Source organism: Panthera onca, chromosome A3 (genome assembly GCF_046562875.1).
Source record: "Panthera onca isolate mPanOnc1 chromosome A3, mPanOnc1 haplotype 2, whole genome shotgun sequence".
Classification (NCBI taxonomy): domain Eukaryota; kingdom Metazoa; phylum Chordata; class Mammalia; order Carnivora; family Felidae; genus Panthera; species Panthera onca.
The window spans coordinates 110,825,719-110,845,478 of record NC_138341.1 but is presented as its reverse complement, the minus strand read 5'-3'; the positions used below and the strand labels follow the sequence as shown (position 1 = coordinate 110,845,478).

General features: G+C 54.3%; 1 protein-coding gene across 2 annotated transcripts in view; it reads left to right on the top strand.

Annotated features, from left to right (window-relative positions):
* EBF4 (EBF transcription factor 4) overlaps nucleotides 1-10,180 on the top strand; it is a 58,220-nt gene extending 48,040 nt beyond the window's left edge. The window contains exons 8-18 of one of the 2 annotated variants that reach the window (XR_013554565.2): nucleotides 476-557; nucleotides 1,381-1,498; nucleotides 1,619-1,752; nucleotides 1,848-1,974; nucleotides 3,551-3,639; nucleotides 3,787-3,852; nucleotides 3,954-4,131; nucleotides 4,205-4,393; nucleotides 7,249-7,330; nucleotides 9,065-9,140; nucleotides 9,383-10,180. Coding sequence is in view for 1 of the 2 variants with exons in the window: in XM_078444201.2 (XP_078300327.1) it covers nucleotides 476-557; nucleotides 1,381-1,498; nucleotides 1,619-1,752; nucleotides 1,848-1,974; nucleotides 3,551-3,639; nucleotides 3,787-3,852; nucleotides 3,954-4,131; nucleotides 4,205-4,393; nucleotides 7,133-7,330; nucleotides 9,065-9,135 (1,252 nt within the window). In the remaining variant the exon portion in view is untranslated. Of the gene's footprint in view, nucleotides 1-475; nucleotides 558-1,380; nucleotides 1,499-1,618; nucleotides 1,753-1,847; nucleotides 1,975-3,550; nucleotides 3,640-3,786; nucleotides 3,853-3,953; nucleotides 4,132-4,204; nucleotides 4,394-7,132; nucleotides 7,331-9,064; nucleotides 9,141-9,382 lie in introns of both variants that reach the window. The other variant, XM_078444201.2, reaches the window with a different exon arrangement.
* The last annotated feature ends 9,580 nt before the right edge of the window (nucleotides 10,181-19,760 follow it).

Below are 19,760 nucleotides of genomic sequence, written 5' to 3'. Positions count from 1 at the left end.
GTGATGCACATGCAGAATGACAAATATACATGGTGTGGGGTAAGTCTACAGGTAAATGTGAGTACATATTACATGTGGCATATACGTTGTGGAGTGGGGATAATTCATGAGTAATGGGTATATATATCATATATATAATGGACATATTTGGATAAGCGTGATGAGTATATACTTTGTGGGCAGGGGGTGGATAATCCGTGTCGTGAATTAACTGCGGGGAAGGGTCTACTCAGTACGTATCAGGCACTCCGTATACATGCAGCTTGTGGTGGGAATATGGGATGTGTGCCTTGTGTGAGCAGAGGGGAGTCACCCCGCCAGGAAGGGGCATGGAAGGGAACAGTTGGATCTTCATCCATTTCCAGACCCCCTACCTCCACCCTTGAGCCCACCCACCATACTGTTTCAGGTTCTTCCTCATCCATTTCCAGACCCCCTACCTCCACCCTTGAGCCCACCCACCATACTGTTTCAGGTTCTTCCTCAAGTTCTTCCTGAAGTGCAACCAGAACTGCCTAAAGAATGCAGGGAATCCCCGAGACATGCGCCGCTTCCAGGTGGGTCTGGGAGAGGGGTCCCCTTGCATCCGGTCACCCTTTCCCGATGGGGCGGGTGGGGAAGGCCGTGGTCCCGCCACCCTGGGAAAAGCCCCAAGGCAGGTCTCTGCCCAGCCCTGTGCTTCAGGGCCTGGTGCCTGCTGGGGGTGGGGCAGCTCCATCTCAACTTATGCTGGCTGCCAAGGGAGGCTTCATTAGAGTCCCACTTAAGGAGATGCTAATTGTGACATTTTTACATGATTAACGACCCAGCTAATTTGCATAGCGTGAAGCAGAGAGCAGCTGCCCTTAGTACATCCCCAACCTGCACACCCCTCTCAGTGAAGGGTGGGAGGGAGAGAAGGAGGCAGCCCCAGTTTCCTCCCGAGGCTGGGGGGCTCCTGCTGATGGCTTCTCAGGATGATGCTGCCCCCTCCCCACCGCCCCACCCCCAGTCAAAACTCTCACTCCCACTAGCCTAAGACACATTCCAGCCTTGGAGCTCCAGGGCTACAGCCTGGGGTGCGGGTGTGTATAATAAGAACAGTAGGCACTCTGCCCAACGAGCCAGAGTTTTCTTTCAGCGCTCTTGATTTTTCTAGTTCCTGGGGTTCGCCTCCCTGGGCAGCCAGAGATCGTGTGTCCCGGGGCATCACTTGACCTAGCTGCCTCCCCCTTCCACCGTTCAGCCCCTGGGGGGAGCTCTTTCCCCTGCCAATGACTCTGAGTTCCAGCATCCAGCCACCCATCCTCACCGAGTTGCCTGTTCCCCACAACAGTCCCCCCACCACCACCAGGGAGCGCCCCAGGGCCTCACCCAGGCTGGCCTCCACTCTCCTCACAGGTGGTGGTGTCCACGACGGTGAGCGTGGATGGGCACGTGCTGGCCGTGTCTGACAACATGTTTGTGCACAACAACTCCAAGCATGGTCGCAGGGCGCGCCGCCTGGACCCCTCTGAAGGTCAGGACCTCCCCCCCCCCCCCCCCCCCCCCCGCCCAGCACCCGCTGCCGCGAGCCCAGCCAGCCCCCAGCCCCCACTTTGGTGCAGGCCCCTGATCTGGCTCCTCACCTGCCTCCCAGCTGCCACCCCCTGTATCAAGGCCATCAGCCCCGGGGAGGGCTGGACCACAGGAGGCGCCACCGTCATTGTCATCGGCGACAACTTCTTCGATGGATTGCAGGTCGTGTTCGGGAACGTGCTCGTGTGGAGCGAGGTGGGCCACCCCTGCCAGTCTCCCTCCTGGCCTCGAGGCTGGGCCCTCCCCTCGCCCCGAGCTGGAACCCGCAGGCCTCCCCTCTCCCCTCGCAGCTCATCACGCCCCACGCCATACGGGTTCAGACGCCCCCGCGGCACATTCCCGGGGTGGTGGAGGTGACCCTGTCCTACAAATCCAAGCAGTTTTGCAAGGGAGCCCCCGGCCGTTTTGTCTACACAGGTAAGGAGTCAGGTGGGGGGTGCGGGAGGGGGCAGAGAGGCCCAGGGTTGCTGGAAGGAGTTTCACCCAGTGCACCAGAGCCCGGGTCGTGGTTAGCCAATACCTATGGTGTGGCCACGCCCCCTAAGCGGCTGCCCCGCCTCTTCCCTACCTAAACCACGTGACCGCTCCTTGAGCTGTAGGATCTTTTCAGAGCTTGTTTCCCTCTTTGACCTAGGTCTCAATCCCCTCCCAGGCTCGCAGTCTCAGCCCCGTCGGGACATTCCCCCTGCCTAGGACCTCCTCGCCAGGACACCCCCCCCCCCACACACACACACACGCATTCCCCAGGGTCTAGAATATCTCCAGCGGCATGTTTATTTCAAAGGTGCCCCAAATAGGCTCGATGCTCCCTAATCTTCCCTGGGTCTCTTGGTTCCCCAAGCCACCTCAGTCTTCACTCTACCTGGGCATAAGCAGGTGCACGCCCCGCCCCCCAATATACCCCTTGCAGGAAGCAAGGGCGAGAAGTTAACACAAGACAGGAGTGTCGAATCCCCCCTCCTGGCTCTATTTGACTACCCACCAGAACCCTCTCCACCTTCATCTTCCTGCCCTGTCCCAGCCACCCACTTCTCCCCATCCTCCTCCCTGCAGATAACCACCTAACCCTTCCCAGCACCCGACACTCAGTAGCCATACTTACCGTCAGGGAGTTACGGTCTTAAGCGGGTAGGGGTGGCCCTAGCAGTGAACAAAGTGTGAGGTGAGTGGAGTTACACGCGGAGTGCTGGGAGGGGAGGACCTCTAGGAGGGAGTGTGGGCTTAACTGGACCAGGCTGAGACGGGAGGGGTGAATAGGGAGGCAGAGATGGGGAAGGAAAGACAGTCCTGGAGAAGGAGTGGCAAATGCAAAGACATGGGAATGAGTGCGTGTTTTACACTCTGGGGGAAACTAAAGGAAATTCACTAAATCTGGAGTTGGCGGTGAAGAAAGTGGGTAGGGCCTTGAGGCTGGTGAGTTGGTCCTGGCCAGGCCAGGAGGAGGAGAGAAGGAAGTCCTGGGGAGCCTAGTTAGGAGTCTGCTGCCTCCTCTGCAGAACCCTGGATGTGGCCAGTCCTTTCCCTGGCGCACAGGCAAACTTCTAATGGTCACATGCTGCCGAGAGTCCCCCTGAGCTGTGATAAATGGAGATTGTTGGGGTGTTTTACTTTTGTAATTAATATGTTATTCCTGGTAATGGAGACAGAAAACTCTCCCTCCAGTCCTGCCCCTAGGACTGTAGACGCTAATACGTACATACAGTTGCATTTTTCGAACCACAGATGGGATGGGATGGTGCTTGTGTGTTAATGCCAAGTGCCTGGCACAGGGCCCAGCTCAGTAAATATTTGTTGAATGAATGAGCAAAGAAATGAACTGAGGAAACTCCGCGAACCGAACCTTGCTGACCCGTGTGCCCGGAGCATTCCGAGAGGTTTGGGCCAGGCTTGGTGGAGGGGGTCTGCAGCGAGGCTCCCCGACTTGTTGCCGGCTGTCTTGGTCCTGCGGAGCGCTCTGGGAGGGGGTCCTCCAAAACGCCGCCCCTCTCCCCAGCCCTGAATGAGCCCACCATCGACTACGGATTCCAGAGGCTACAGAAAGCCATCCCCAGACACCCTGGAGATCCTGAGAGGCTGCCCAAGGTACCCAGCGGGGCGCAGCAGACCGGGGATGAGCGAGTCCTGTGGCCCCAGGGGCGGGGTGGGTGGGCGGAGGGGTCGCCCGGCCCCTCTGCCACCCCCCACCCCGGGGCTGTCCCTCCATCCCGCTGTCTCCTCCCCCGCCCTCAGGAGGTGCTGTTGAAGCGGGCGGCCGACCTGGCGGAGGCCCTGTACGGAGTGCCCAGTAGTAACCAGGTATGGCGCCTCCGCCCGCCTCCTCGCGCCGCCAGGCCGGGGACTGTCCCCCTCCCGGCGCCTGCGGCTGCCCCGGCCGTGCCCCGCTCTTGTCTTCGCAGGAGCTCCTCCTGAAGCGCGCGGCGGACGTGGCCGAGGCTCTGTACAGCGCCCCCCGCGCGCCCGCGCCGCTGGGACCCCTGGCCCCGAGCCACCCACACCCCGCCGTCGTGGGCATCAACGCCTTCAGCAGCCCGCTGGCCATCGCCGTCGGGGACGCCACGCCGGGCCCGGAGCCGGGTGCGTCCCGTCGCCCCTGAGGGCAGCCCCGGGTCCCCGCCCGCGCTGCGCCCCTGACCGCCCTCTCTCGCAGGCTACGCGCGCAGCTGCAGCAGCGCGTCCCCGCGCGGGTTCGCGCCCAGCCCCGGCTCGCAGCAGAGCAGCTACGGCAGCGGCCTCGGCTCGGGCCTCGGCAGCTACGGGGCGCCGGGCGTGGCCGGCCTCGGCGTGCCCGGGTCCCCTAGCTTCCTCAATGGCTCCACGGCCACTTCACCCTTCGCCAGTGAGTGTCCCCTGCCCGGGGAGCTGCATGGGGCTCAGCCTTGCCCCCTCCCAGCCCCAGGGGGGTGGGGGGCTTCCGGCGACTGTCTCACCACGGTCGACCCTGGCCTTGCCCTTGTGAGCCAGGCCGGCCGTCTCTGCGTGTGACCTGTTTCTGCTGTGGGACGCCTGCCCCTCGACCCCACCCCTTGGCTGCACATCCCGGGCCCTGGGGCCGGGGCAGTTCTCGCACCTTTATTCTTTGAGGATTCCAGTTGCACGCATCGCTTCTAGCCCTCCCCTCCCCTTGAAAGGGCCTTTACCGGGGCTGGGGGGTGGGGGTACCGACATCCAGCTGAAACCTGGCGTACCGCCACCTTTCCATCTTATGCGGGGACTTTGGGAGGAGGCTGGCGCCCCCTGCCGGAGGTCCTAGGGAACTAATGGCTCAATCAAAATGGGCTTCTACCTGTCTGTCCCCCGTGGTCTGAGAAACAGGGGTCAGAGGAGGAAAGTTGTGGCTCCCTGCAATCCGGCTGGGAAGAGCAGGCAAATTGTGTGGTCAGACAGACGGATATAGGGTTTGAAAGTCCCAATCAGGAGCTGTCTGACATTCAACAAGTTACTTTATTTCTTTCAACTTCAGTTTCCTCTCTGTAGAACGGGATCAGTATCACCCCTGCCTAGGGTCTGTTCTCAGATCTGAATGTGCCACTGTGCATGAAGTGCCCAGACACAATTTAGAAAGAGTGTATGATTTTCCATCCTGGGTACTGCTCTTTCTGGCTGTGGGTTTGAGCCTGACTCTCCTGATGGCCTGGGCTCAGCTTCTGGGACCTGAAGCTCCGGATGTCTGTGTTTACACAGGCCACGAACCTCTACTGTCCCTACTAAGACCCCTGTCTCTCCTGGACCTCTGCTCAGGCCAGGCTCCACCTCTCCCACTTCCTTCAGATCTGGGACAGCATTCTTACAAACTCTCTGGGTGCCCTTTGAATTTTATATTGGCCGGACCTGGAATACCAGCCCTTTCCCTCCACCATACTCACAGTGCAGTCAGCAGTGGGGAGCACACTGCCCCAGTGGGCAGAAGCCACCCCATATGGGGTTTCCCCCCATTCAGCCAGAGGATCAAGAATTCTAGGGCTGCTTAACCCCTGCTTCCAGCATTAGCTGGGGATACCCTGGACTTGCCTCAGGGTTGGTCCCATTTTGTGACCAGTACTAACCCATGTCCCCATCCACTCCCAGTGGCATGTGGCACAGCTCGGTGGCGGGGGGGGGGGGGGGCGGTTATCATTCTCATGGAGTCTGCCAGGACATGCCTGGAATGACATCCAGCACTGCCCAGCCAGAGGGTCTGGGGCTGTCTGCTTGGGCCTCCCCTTGGTCTTCTGCTTTGGCCGCCAGCAACTCTCAGTTTGGCCCACAGATCCCACTACTACCCAAACTACAATATGTGGCTGTAAGCTCCCAGCCTTGAGAGATACAGTACATTTTTCTGGCATTCATCTCAGGCCCTTCATGGAGCTCCATGGGCCTCATCAGCTAGCAGTGAGCCTTGTCTTAAAGAGATGGTGATCCATGAAGCTGAAGACATTTGGAACAGGGGCAGCTGTTGAAGGCATCGCTTTTTCAAAAGGGGAGTGGGGGTGTGCTTAGATGCCAAAGGCAGCCTTCTCAAGCTATTGGTTCCTTTTGAGAAGCCCCCACCCCCACCCCATGCTAGCCACTTGGACAACACTCACATCACAGCCTTATTGGTGTGCAGAAGAGAGAGGCAGGGAGTCGGGTTCAGGTGAGGATGTAGAAAGGAGTATCCAGAGATGCCCTGGGCAGAAGCCCCCAGGAGAGGAGGCCGCAGAAAGGAGGGGCAGGCAAAGCCTGCGAGGAGGAGGCTCCCCGGCTATTCCCAGGTGAACAGGCTACAGCCCTGGATGGCCAGCAGGTTGAGAACAAGAAGATCCAAGGATGTGGATCTCTGTGTTTTTGTTTAAAATCGACTGGTTGGAGGAGGGGGATATAGGAGGCCTCCAGGGCCCAGGCCGGAGATGACAAGGAATTGCATTAGGTTGAAAGAGAACAAAGTGTCGGGGGGGGGGGGGGGGGGGGGGCAGGGGGAGGGGTTGGGAAGGGAAACATATGTGTAGAGAAAGTTAGCTTATATTGTGAGCTGAGATTACGGCGGGGGGGCCTTGTAACAGGAACCTGTGTGTACCCCCAAACTTCATCCCTGACCACTTGCCCCAGCTCTGCTGTGAACCTTGATCTTTGACTCTAACCTTGGTACCCCAAAGTCCATGAATGTTTCTTAGCATCTCAGAATCCCAGTGGCTTTCAGCAGGAACCCTGACCTATTCTTTTCCATCACTTCCTCATCATTCATCTTGGGGGACACCTCCCAATATTTGGTTTTGTTGAGTACTCTGGTTTTGCTTTTATTTTGAGCTGGTCTGGCCCTGTCATTTGCAGCCCTGAGAAAAGGTCTGTAGAACCCACAGAGAGGCGAGTGCTAGCCCGGGACCCCAGAGACACCTAGCCTACCTTCAGACCCCGCCCTATACTGGTCTCCCCCGGACCCTCACAGCACCCCCCCGCCCCCGCCAGTAAGGTCTGAGCCTGGTGCCTGGGTCAGCAGCCCACGTGGGGCCCACTGCCCATGCCGGGGCCCCAACTGAGCTGCTCACTCTGGTGCTATCTCCCTGTTGTGTCTCCCACCGCCTTCCCTGCTGCGCCTGCCCCTCCCCGCCCCGCCCCGGAGTCATGCCCTCTAGCCCCCCGCTGGCCGCTGCCTCCTCCATGTCCCTCCCGGCCGCCGCCCCCACCACCAGCGTCTTCTCCTTCTCGCCTGTCAACATGATCTCCGCTGTCAAACAGAGGAGCGCCTTTGCCCCCGTGCTGCGCCCACCCAGCTCCCCACCCCAGGCCTGCCCCAGAGCCCAAGGAGAGGGGCTTCCAGGTGGGTGATCCATGCTGCCCGGCTATGGCCTGGTGGAGCAGGGGGGCTTCAGGGGCCCACTCCGTCCACATCTCACCAGAGCCTGGGGCTGGTTGGCCAGTTTTCCCTGGAGGGTGTAGAGAAGGGAGTTCTGCGGAGGTCTCAGGAAGTCCATCAGGAACCCACTTCCCTAGGCCTCATAGCTTGGGGTGGTCACACTCTGAAACTGCCAGTTGGCCACGTGGCCAACGAGAAGATTCGAATCTCAGTTGGAGGAGGTCTGGAAACCACTCCCATCCCCACCTGGTTGAGCACAGAACAAAGACCCAACACTCGGAGCTGGAGAAACCCCACACAGGCTGCGTGCCTTTGACCTATGCCTCCTGGTGTCCATGAGAGGGTAGCACACACCGCCCTGAGAAACTGGGTCACTGGTGGGAGGGAAGGGGACTGGCCTTAAATACGGTTTAACCCAGCTTCCCCGCCCCCATTTTATTAATTTTTTTAATGTTTATTTATTTCTGAGACAGAGAGAGAGAGACAGAGCATGAATGGGGGAGGGTCAGAGAGAGGGAGACACAGAATCCGAAACAGGCTCCAGGCTCTGAGCCGTCAGCGCAGAGCCCCACGCGGGGCTCGAACTCACGGACCGTGAGATCATGACCTGAGCCGAAGTCGGACGCTTAACTGACTGAGCCACCCAGGCACCCCCCGCCCCCATTTTATAGATGTAGAATTGAGACTATGTCACCCCTCCCACATGCCATTAGTGAAATGGTTGTCATCTGTCATTTATCTCCTTCAAGTCAGCATCCAACTTAACAATGCTGGGCCCTGACCAGCAGTGTGTATAGTGAGTCAGGAAGAGTCACATCCCCTAGAATAAGATGACTTTTAGGATAGGCTCGTTAGAGAATGTTCTAGGATGATTTAAAAGGGCACAGTCTTTTTTTTTTTTTTTTTTTTTTTTTTTTTTGCCTTGTTTCCAAGGTTTGAATAATTGTTTTTTAAGCTTAATTTGGGAGAGAGAGGGCACGCACGAGCTGGGGAGGGGCAGAAAGAGAGGAGAGAAGACTCTCAAGCAGGCTTCACGCTGATAGCACGGAGCCAGACTTAGGGCTCGAACTCACGAACCATGAGATCATAACCCGAGCTGAAGTCAAGAGTTGGCTTAACCAGCTGAGCCACCCAGGCACCTCTAGATAATTTTTCTTAACCTGAGTGTGTCTGGAGCTTAAAATGTGAAGGTTGGGGAGAAGAGGGCCACTGATTTCTCCTACCAGCAGAGAGATCATGGAGGGCAGGGGTTTAGGCAGGGGCGAGGGTGACCAAAGTGATGAATTTTGTGGGCATACGGGAGGGAGATGTGTTGCTGCCACATTAGGTGTCAGTACTCCAGGGGGCTGACCTCTTTCCTGAGCTGGCACTCTGTCTCCTCACCTTGACCCAGGCCCTCTGGAGGCAGCAGGGCTGGGAAGAGGAGCCCAGAGTCCCCTCTTTCAATTGAGGAAGTTGGGCCAGCAAGGGCTTGGGCTGCACCCCCTGAGAGAGGTCTGAAGGGCAAGCTGCACCTAACTGTCTGCAGTGCTGACCCCAGGCCAGGACTAGGAGTGACCGAATCCCTGCAAGGCTCCCCATAGCTCAGACCTCAGAAAGTGCTGGTGCCCTGCATGCTGTCCCCTGCCCAGAGGCACACAGGCAGATAAGGCCCCCAGACGGCCCAGAGCTTACAGTTCCTCTCTTTGCTTACGGCAGACCAGCCTTTTGAAGATTCCGACAAGTTCCACTCTTCAGCCCGGGGGCTCCAGGGCCTGGCCTACTCCTAATCGCGGTAGGTCTCTGGCTCAGTCTTGCTTCCTCTTTTGGCCCTGGATAGACTCTCTGTCCAAAAGACTTTTGCAAGGATGGGGACCTGGGGTCCGAGTCTCCGTTCTCCAGGGCCCATCTAGACAGCTGTCGGGGCCACACAGCCCCACCCCCCGTGGCCAAAGCTGAACAAGTGGAGAGAAGTGGTTCCGGTCCCCTGGCAACCAGCCTTTTTCCAGGACCTTCTTCTCTCCCTCTCCCCACCAGGTCTGCGGGTGTTGCCCCCACCGAGCCCGGACTGGAGGGCCCTCTGGGATTCACACTCATGTCCCGGATGGCAGCACAGACAGATGCAGAGCCAGGGCTTCGGGCAGACATCAACCCAGGGGCCTGAACAGGCCTCCCTGTGCTTCCGGCCTCCAGCCCCACAGGCTTCTCTCACCTCCCCTTCTTGGGGCCGGTTGAAGGCCTAGCACTGTGCTGACGCTCTTGGCAGGAGAGCATCCCGAGGTCCTGGGATGCTGGGCCTTACTGGGTCGGTTCCTCTGGAAGAGATGGACCTTGTGCAGACCAGACCATCAGGTGGCAGGAGCCGGGGATGGGGACTGTGGGGAAGAGGACAGCTCAGGGAGAGGTCCTGTTGGTGTCTGACCCATCACAACTGGCCCAGCATCCCAACTTCTCTCCGGGGCAAAGGGTGGTGCCCAGTGGCCTCAGGAGGCCTGCCCAGGCTCCCATGGAGCTTCCAGCGGCTGCTCGACCCCCGTGGCTGCTCCCTCCGAGGCCTGCACACTCATGCTTGCCACATTACCAATCCCACTGGGGGCTTCTGGCGTGGAGGGTGCCGAAGAGGGAGCGCCAAGCCCCCCGAATTGTGGGTCTTCCTTCCAGTGGCTGTCTTGTGGACTCTGGCCCCACATGCACATGACTCTGGCCGACCTCATAGCACCATGGAATGGGCCTCGCTGCCACCGGCCTCATATTCTGCTCTGCTGAGGTTGGAGAAATCAGAACAATAAACACAGATGCAGGTGGCCGCCCGGCCTCTCTTGCCTGCTTCCTTGGCGTGGGTCTGCTTTTCTCAGTGGTTCCGCAGCTCTCCCGGGGCCCCTCCCAGCCGTGTCCCCGTGCAGCCTCCTTGAACCTTGGGCTGCTTCAACAGCCCCAGCGTTCAACTGAGTAACCCGTGTTTGCTCTCAGGTATTGGTGGGGGTGGTGGGCAGGCCAACAGGCCTGAGGACTTAGGACACGGGCTCCGCCTCAAGAGCTTAGGTGAGGAGCACGATCTGGCCACTGAAAACTCAGTACCCCCAGCTGTCTGGCCAGGACCAAGGCAGGGATTGTCAGAGGACTTCCTGGGAACCAGAGCAGAGCAGACCAAACACTGCTCAGTTGTACCAAGGTCAGAAGTGAGATCCATTCTGCATGGAGGTGGCAGGGTCTCCCTGGGGCAGGGCAGGGTAGGGAAGCTTTTGGTCCTGAGGTTGCCTCTTTGAGCAAGTCCCAATCACCCCCCTCCCCAAGCCTAGGCACCCTTGGCTCTCCTATCTCAGAGTTTGGGAGGAGGGATAGTAAAGTGGGAAGATGCCCAGGCTCATTTACCCCTCCTAGGATGAATTCCCGCCATTCCCTGAGATGTGTCCCCTAGATCCCACAGGTCTAGCTGTCTGACTCTGGAAGCCATTTTTTTTTTTTTTTTTTTTTTTTGACCCACTGTCCAGGGAGCCCAACATCCATCTTCAGGCCTCAGGCTTTACTCTCTTCATGGTTGTACTCCTTGGCTCTGGCCTCTGGAAACGCTGTCCTTCCCCAACCCACGGGCCCTGCAGTCTTCTGGACAAACCCTTGCCCAGGCAGGTGGGGTGTTCGTGGCATTCAGAGACCTTCACTCCCTTCCCTTGTGTTCTTGGCCAGTACCTGGGGATTCATCTCACCCATGACAGGCCCATGACAGGGGTAGCCTTCTGGTCATCTCAGTGCTCACCTGGCCTCCCCCTCACTTCTGCTCCCAGCCCGTGTTGCAGAACCCTAAAGCCTGCCAGCCCAGGCCCTGCTCCAATCAGGCTCCAAGCAGTTCCCACTGCCCCAGGCCCTCGCAGGCTGAATGCCAGCAGAACTGTAATCTGCACTGGACGAAGGTGATGGCTGGATAGTGGTCACACTCCAGTTCTGTGGTTGATATAAATGACATGGGTTATCTGTCCTCAAAGACCTCAACACTGTGCTCCGGCCCCCATCCAAATGAAACACTGCCCACTCCCTCACGTGCAGCAGGCAGTTCTAAATCAACGATGCTTTTGCCTTGGACTGAATCGTGTCCTTCCAAAATTCGTACACTGAAGCCCCAGCCCCTCCTTCCATGTGTTGTATTTGTAGGTAGAACCTTTAAGGAGGCGATTAAGGTTAAGTAAGGTTGTAAGAGTGGGGCCCTGACCTGACAGAACTGGTGTCCTTGTATGAAGGGGAAGAGACTCCGGAGTTCTCTCTCTCCACTGTGTGAGGACACAGCGAGGTATCCATCTATAAGACACAAAGAGAGCCCTCACCAGGAACTAAATCAGTTAACACCTTTATCTGGGACTTCTAACTTGCAGAACTGTGAGAAAATATATTTCTGTTGTTTAACCCCTCAGTCTATGGTTTTTTGTTACAGCGGCCCAGGCTAATATGATGTTCTTTCCCACTTGTCTTAGTTTGGGTTCCCTTAGAAGCAGAACCTGAGACAAGTGAATATGATGTTCTTTCCCACTTGTCTTAGTTTGGGTTCCCTTAGAAGCAGAACCTGAGACAAGTGCCCTGCTGGAGAACTCTGGGAGACAGGGTAGAACACAACTCAGAGCTTTCCCACCTGAGTGGCAAAGAATCTGGGATACTGATCCTCCAGCCCTCCTGTGCAATTGCCTGAGGCCGGCTCCCAGCAGATTGCCCCTCTGGCACTTCTGGCCTGTCCTCCCATCTGCACAGAAAAAGCCACCAGTTAGGCTTTTGTTGTAGGATGTTGCAAGCAGGTACCGGAACTGGACTATAAGTCCAAAGGGATATGGGCAAGCCACCGACAGCCTCCACTCCTAGCCCTTTAGAGAGGGAGCATCTCCAGGAAGTTCTCTGCCTTCCTGCCACCTGTTTCCCGACAGAGCCCAGCTGCTGTGTTCTGCATCCTACCCTGGGGATCTGGCGACCTTTGGGGCTGCGTGTAGCTCAGGCAGGACCCACTGTGGACAGGCTTCCCTGACTCAAGCTGCAGAGCTAGGCAGCAGCTTTGACCAGGCCTCCTCCTGACTTCTGCAAAATGCCCTTCTCCCCACCTGTACCTATACTGGCAGGACCCTTCTTCTTCCAGAAAGAAAATTCTCCCAGAAAAACGGGAAGTGCCATGCATTTGGGGAAAGACAGTCTTTTCAATAAATGACATTGAGTCCACTGGATATTCAGATGAAAAAATTAAACTTGACCTCTGCCTCACACCATACACAAAAATTAATTCTAGGTGGATTCTGGATCCAAATGTGAAAGCTAAAACAATAAAGCTTCATGCCCTTGAAGATGGACTAGAAGACTTTGGCCAGAGTAACCTCTAAGGTCTGTTTTCCCACTGCATGGTCAATTTTATTTTATTATTATTTTTTAAAGAGTTTATTTTTTTAAGGAATCTCTACACCCAACGTGGGGCTCAAATTCACAACCCCGAGATCAAGAGTTACACGCTTTACTGACTGAGTTGCCAGGGGCCCCTGCATGATCAATTTTAGAATGAGGTAAGCATTGAACATCCTTGAAGTGGTTCGAATGGACCCCCAGATATCTTTTCTCTTCCCTGGGATAACTTCTCTAAATAAGAAAAAGTTCAGGGGTGCCTGGGTGGCTCAGTCAGTTAAGAGTCCGACTCTTGGTTTTGGCTCAGGTCATGATCTCATGGTTCGTGAGTTTGACCCTCACACTGGGCTCTGCCAGGCTCTGCACTGACCGTGTGGAGCCTGTCTGGGCTTCTCTTTCTCCTTCTCTCTACACCCCTCCCCCGCTCACTCTCTCTGTCTCTCTCTCTCAAAATAAATAAATAAACTTAAAAAAGAAAGTTCATACATCACAGTGTCTTTCTCATGGGCTCTTCACTCTGAAGAGTGTTTCTCTGAAGTCTCTAGCCCCTAACCTAGGGTGGCCCCTCCTGCCTCCCTACTCACGCCTTTGCACCTATACCCTTGACCTTCCTTCCTCTGCTACCATTCGGTGGCAGTAATAACACCCAGTGGGAGGAAATGGGCCACCTCCTTGAGGCCACCATGCTTGAAGACTGGTGTTCACAAGAAGACCCCCAACGCGAGGATCCTGATGAGTGTGCAGCATTGACTATCCCTGTGGACTCATTCTCCTATCGTTTCCTGAACATTCTCTTTCTCTTCACTCTCATTATGAGATTTAAAATTTCTTAAAGTAATCTCTACACGCAATGTGGGGCTCATCACAACCCAAGATCAAGAGTCTCATGCCCTTCCAACTGATACAGCCAGGCACCCCTCATTATGAGATTTTTAATGACCAGAACTTCTCAACTGAATGTAGTCTAAGTTATCGATCATTTATTTATGGTTGTTTTTTGGTAGGTTTTTTTTTTTTTTTTGAGAGAGAGAGAGTGAAACATGAAAGGGGGAGGAGCACAGGGAGAGAGAGAGAGAGAGAGAAAGAGAGGGAGAGAATCTTAAGCAGCCTCCACACTCAGCATGGAGCCTGACTCAGGGTTTGATCCCAGGAAACGTGAGATCATGATCTGAGTCAAAATCTAGAGTCCTGTGCTTGGGGCACATGGATGACTCAGTCAGTTAAGCATCCAACTCTTGATTTCAGCTCAGGTCATGATCTCATGGTTCGAGGGATCGAGCCCTGGATAGGGCTCTGCAATGACAGTGCAGAGCCTGCTTGAGGTTCTCTCTGCTCCTCCCCATCTCTAAAAATAAACATTAAAAAAAAAAAGAGTTGGACACTCAACCAACTAAGCCACCTAGGTGCCCCCACTTCTTGTATCCTTTTAAGAAATCTTTACCTACCCCCAAATCAAGAAGATATTTTTATGCATGGTATGAGCGAGGAGTTCCGTTTAATTGTTTTTGTATGGATGCTCAGTTGGCTCAGCTCCATTTATTGAAATGACCAACTTTTACCCACCACACCACAGTGGGTGCATGAATCAAATGAATTTATCATGAATCAAATGTCCATATATGTATAGGTCTGTTCTGGATTCTCTATTCTGATCCACTGGTCTTTTGTTTATATTTACACACTATATATGTGTGTTAATACATACACTATCTTAATTACGTTAGATTTATAGATGTACACACTATATATGTGTGTTATAGATTTACACACTATATATGTGTGTTAATACCACACTATCTTAATTACGTTAGATTTATAGTAACTTTTGATATCTAGTATGGCAAATCGTCCAGCTTAGTTCTTCATGATTATCTTGGCCACACTTGGTCCTTTGCATTTCCATACCAATGTTATAATCAGTTCATTAATTTCTATTTCAAAAACCTGCTGAATTTTCCTTGGCATTGCATCTGTAAATTTGTAGAGCAGTTAATGGAGAATTAATGTCTTTGATATACTGAGTATTTCAATCTATGGATATTGTATATTCCATCACTTATTTCTTTTAAAACTCCTCTTAATAATATTTTATAGGCCTCTGTCTTACACATCTTTCATTTATTCCTCGGTATTTGATTACTTTATGCTATTATAAATAATATTTTCTTAATTTCACTGTTTGTTGTGTGTATGCAATTGATTTTTGAATAATAACCTTATACCCAGCAACCTTGCTTAACTCACATATAGTAATACTTTATCCATAGATTTTCTTGGATTTTTTTAGCTACAAAGGACAGTTTTACTTCTTCATTTCCAGTCCTTCTTTCTTTTTCTTACCTAAATGCACCGGTTGGACCCTTAATTCACTGTTGAATAAAAGGAGTAATAGTGGACATCTTTGTTTTGTTCCTGACCTCAAAAGGCAAACTTGGACTTTTCATCATTAATATCATGTTTGGTTTTATAGATATCCTTTTATTCCTAATTTTCTTTAAAAATTTTTTTAATTATTTAAATCATTTAATTTAATCAAATGCTTTTCTGCATATCTTGAGATCATCACATGATTTTCTCCATTATTTTGTTAACGTGCTGAATTGCATTCATTGTACGTGTGATGTTAAGCCATCGCATTAACTGTCTACTTATGTGTTTGACGGCGAACTCCCATCCTTTACCCAGGAGATACCATTTGTTAATAGGTAGTCCCTCCCCTGTTTCCCTCAATCTCTCTCTCTCTCTCTTTCGATCTCAATCTCAATCTCTCTCTCCTTTCATCTCTCTCCCTCCCTCTCTCTCTTTCAATCTCAATCTCAATCTCTCCTTTCATCTCTCCTCCTCCCTCTCTCTCTTTCAATCTCAATCTCAGTCTCTCTCCTTTCATCTCCCTCCCTCTCTCTCTTTCAGTCTCAATATCAATCTCCCTCCTTTCATCTCTCTTCCTCCCTCTCTCTTTCAATCTCAATCTCAATCTCTCTCCTTTCATCTCCCTCCCTCCCTCCCTTTCAGTCTCAGTCTCAATCTCCCTCCTTTCATCTCTCTCCCTCCCTGTCTCTTTCAATCTCAATCTTAATCTCTCTCCTTTCACGTCTCTCCCTCCCTCTCTCTCTTTCAGTCTCAATCTCAATCTGTCTCTCCTTTCATTGCTCTCTCTCTCTACTGCTCTTCCCAGAAGGCACTCATTGGCCCTCACCTCCCCGATTTCTCAGGAAGATAGGCTTCTGGGAAACAAAATGCCGAGCCCTGCAAACTGCCGGGGTACATCACCCTGCCATGCTACCTTCTGGGAGCAGGGCTGCAAACACAAAAGAACACATGTAAATTAATGTCTCCCTAAGTCATTCTACCTCAACTCTAACCTGTCTCCCCCTAGCTGGACTCCTGGCTTTGGGTCCCCTTTACTGGAATTGCAGAAGGGCACTCGTGGGCCATCTTTCCAGAAGACCCTGCCTCCACTTACTTCCCAAAGGGAAAGGGGCCCAAATCTCCCTGCCTTGCCAAGCAGGGGGCTTGCAGGGGAGCGGAGTGGCAACCCTGGACAGATGGCGTGGTTCTGGGTTTAGAGCTGCAAGGACTGCCAAGGGGGTTCTAGCTGCACAGACGCCCCCACCCCCCGCCACTGGAGACAGAATGGAAGAGATCTCCCGACTCGAAAGATACAGAAAAGGCTTTGCACCAGGACAATAACACAGACAAGGCCATTTTGGGGGCACATTCTTTAGGTAATTTTATTCCTTGAGAGAGCAGGAGCCAAGTGTTTAAAAGGGGAAGGAAAAATGCTTCAGCAGGTCTATTGTTCCTTGGGGCCCAGCAACCTGCCATCTTGTTTCTTCAAAGCCTTTCCTTCCCCATCCATCCCCTGCCAGCCTGGGAATGAAAGCGGCTTCTGATGTACCCCTGGCTGTGCAGTGCACCCCTCAGGCGGGCGGACAGGGCTGCCAGGGCTCCCGGCGGAGCTGGGAGAAGCTCCTGAGCCACTGGGAGAGGGGAAGCGTGGACGCATCTCCGTGGCAGGGCTGCGAAGGGCCGTGTATCTGGCACTGTGGCCAAGGGATGCTCCACAGTTTGGCAGCCATCCCGTGAGTCCAGGAAAGCCCCCCCTGGCCTGGGTCCCTGTCCCTGATGGCCCTCTTGGGGTTCCACTCACCTGGGAGCCTGGCTCCCCTCCACGCTTCCGCCCACTCGCCCAGAATCCAAGTTCACCTTCAGGTGGGTGGAGGAGGGCCCCGGCCACTCTGGGGCTGGCGTGGACTCAAGCTTCGGCTTCTGTGGTGAAAGCTGGTTTGTCTCGGGCTGCTCCCTAGGCCCTTCTGGGAGCCAGGCCCAGAAGGCCACCTTGCCAAGACAAACTGTGGCCGCCGGGTGGAATGTGGTGGGGTGGCTGCCGAGGAGGCCCAAACTTGGCAGGCCTCTCAACAGTGCCCCAGCCCGTTCCGCAGCACGGAGCCCGACGGGGTCAGGCCGGGCCGGGAGCAGTTACCGAGACCGCTGGGCACCTCGCTGCCCTCTTGTTGAGTGAGGCAGGGACGCCCCCCTCTCTCGGTCTCACCCGAAGACCGGAAGCTCATAATGAAGCCTCAAGGTTGACAGAAGTCCTTCACACCTGCTTCCTTGGGGGAGCAGTTCAGGAGCAGAAGTTGAGGAAAGAGGGGGTCACAGGGAGCTGTCTGGGCCCGTGTGTGTATGTGCAGAGTGAGGCCTGTCAGAGCGAGAGGAAGAACCCCAGCAAGGCCTCGAATTCCTTCAGCAAAACCCAGACTGGGCGGGGGGGGGGCCTACCCTGTCATCAGAGCCCCCCGTTTACTCAGCACTTGCCGTAAGCCTAGTCCCTTGGGTGGGATCCCCTGAAACAGAGCTAAAGTGGGGAGGTGGGTGCTGGTGAAAGGGCTCTCTCGAAGAAAAGCAGTGAGGGGAGCAGAAGAGGGCAGAGGAAAGAGCTAAGAATGTGGTCTCAGCAGGAGTCTGACACGATCCCAATGGGGACCTCTGGAGCTTGAAGGCCACCACGTTGGACCCTCTCGGTGGCAAGGAGATAGCTCTGATGGCTCCGTGCCAGTCGCCGGTTACAGGCTGCCAAAGCATGTAACCCCAGTGTCAAGAGGCTCCCGTTTGGCCAAGAGCAGTACTCGAGAGAAGCTACGAGCTGTCAGTAGCCAACACGCCCTGCAGTCGAGGGATGGGTGTGCCGGCTGGTGAGAAGATTCTGGATGCGACGCTGAGGGCCTCCACCATCCCCATCGCCAGCACCTCGAGAACAGGGGCTAGGCCTTCAGAGCACCACTACTCCGGTGACAAGGACTCCCCTTCTGTCTCAAGAGGGGGAGCGTCCTGGGCTGTTGACAAACAGGAAGGTCAGACGACGCCCACAGCACTCTGTAGCAGAGTGGGACCCACGGCTAGTGGGGCCGTTGACTCAAGAGCAGCCACTCATTAAGAGGTGATGGGTAGTGTCTACACCGGCCCTGCTGACCCGGGGCCCCAGGTTGTTGGGACAGATGCCTGTGCAAGCCGTCCATCCTCTTGGGCCTGTCCTTTCCCCTCCCCACCCAGGTCGGGCCCAGTTTCCTTTCCCCACCTCCCAGATCAGGTGACCTTCAGTGGGTCCCGAGAGGAGGGGAAGGGCTGGCACTCTTGCTATCCCTCTAGTCTCTTGCCAAGACGTCATCTTGGCATCAAGGCCTGCTTCCCTTTTCATGCTCAAGAGCCAATTTCCAAAACAAAACAAAAAAACACTGAACCTGCTCTGTTTCTCCCTCCGAACCGCTAAATCTAAAGTGCATACAGAAAGGTCACTTTGTCCTGAAGTCAACTTTAGCTCACATTAAGAGAGCCGCTCCCGCAGCACCTGGCTGGCTCAGTCGGCGGGGCACGCTGGATCTGGGGTTGTGGGTTCAAGCCCCACGTTGGGTGTAGAGATTACTCAAAAATAAAATCTTCATGGGGCACCTGGATGGCTCAGTCAGTTAAGCGTCTGACTTCGGCTCAGGTCATGATCTCACGGTTGGTGGGTTCGAGCCCCGTTTCAGGCTATGCATGGACAGGGCAGATCCTGCTTGGGATTCCCTCCCTCCCTCTCTCCCTCTCTCTCTGCCCCTCCCCAACTTGTGCTTTCTCTCTCTCAAAATAAATAAATAAATAAATGTAAATAAATACATAAAATCTTTAGGAAAAAAAAAAAGAGCCACTCCTGCTTTCTTTCGATTAATGTTTGCATAATGTATCTTTTTCAACCTTTTTAAAAATTTTTTTAATGTTTATTTTTGAGAGAGAGAGAGACACACACAGGGCAAGTGGGGGAGGGCGAGAGAGAGGGAGACACAGAATCAGAAGCAGGCTCCAGGGTCTGAGCTGTCAGCACAGAGCCCAAGGCGGGGCTCGAACCCACAAACTGTGAGATCATGACCTGAGCCAAAGTTGGACGCTTAACCGACTGAGCCACCCAGGCATCCCTCTTTTTCAGCCTTTTACTTTCAAGGTGCGTGTATCTTTACATTGGAAGTGAGTTTATTATAGTCTATAGTTGAGTCCCGTCTTGTAAACCACTCAGCCAATAAGCTGGGCTCTTAAGTGCACTTTTCATTATGTATCTTCAGCTTTGACGAATAAAAACCATCTCTTGTTTTGGGGAAAAGATGATGCTGGCGGTGGGGAGCAGGGAGATGGGACCTGTGGCACTGAATTCCTCCCGGTGATCTGAGATTGAAAATATGAGAGGCTTGGGGTGCCAAACCTGGGCGGTTCAGGCAGTTAAGTGTCTGACCTCGGCTCAGGTCATGATCTCACGGTTTGTGAGTTGGGAGCCCCGCATCGGGCTCACTGCCGACACTGCAGAACCGGTTCCAGATCTGTCTCCCTCTGTCCCTCCCCCATGCTTCCTCTTTCTCTCTCTCAAAAATAAATAAGCATTTTATTAAAAGAAAATATGAGGGGCGGAAACAGCTCTAGAAACAGAGACAAGACAACAGCCCACACTAAGGCACAGCTTGCCTAACAGAAGGCTATATGGATGTCTTTGTGTTGAATCTACACGTTAGTAATTGCCCCTTAC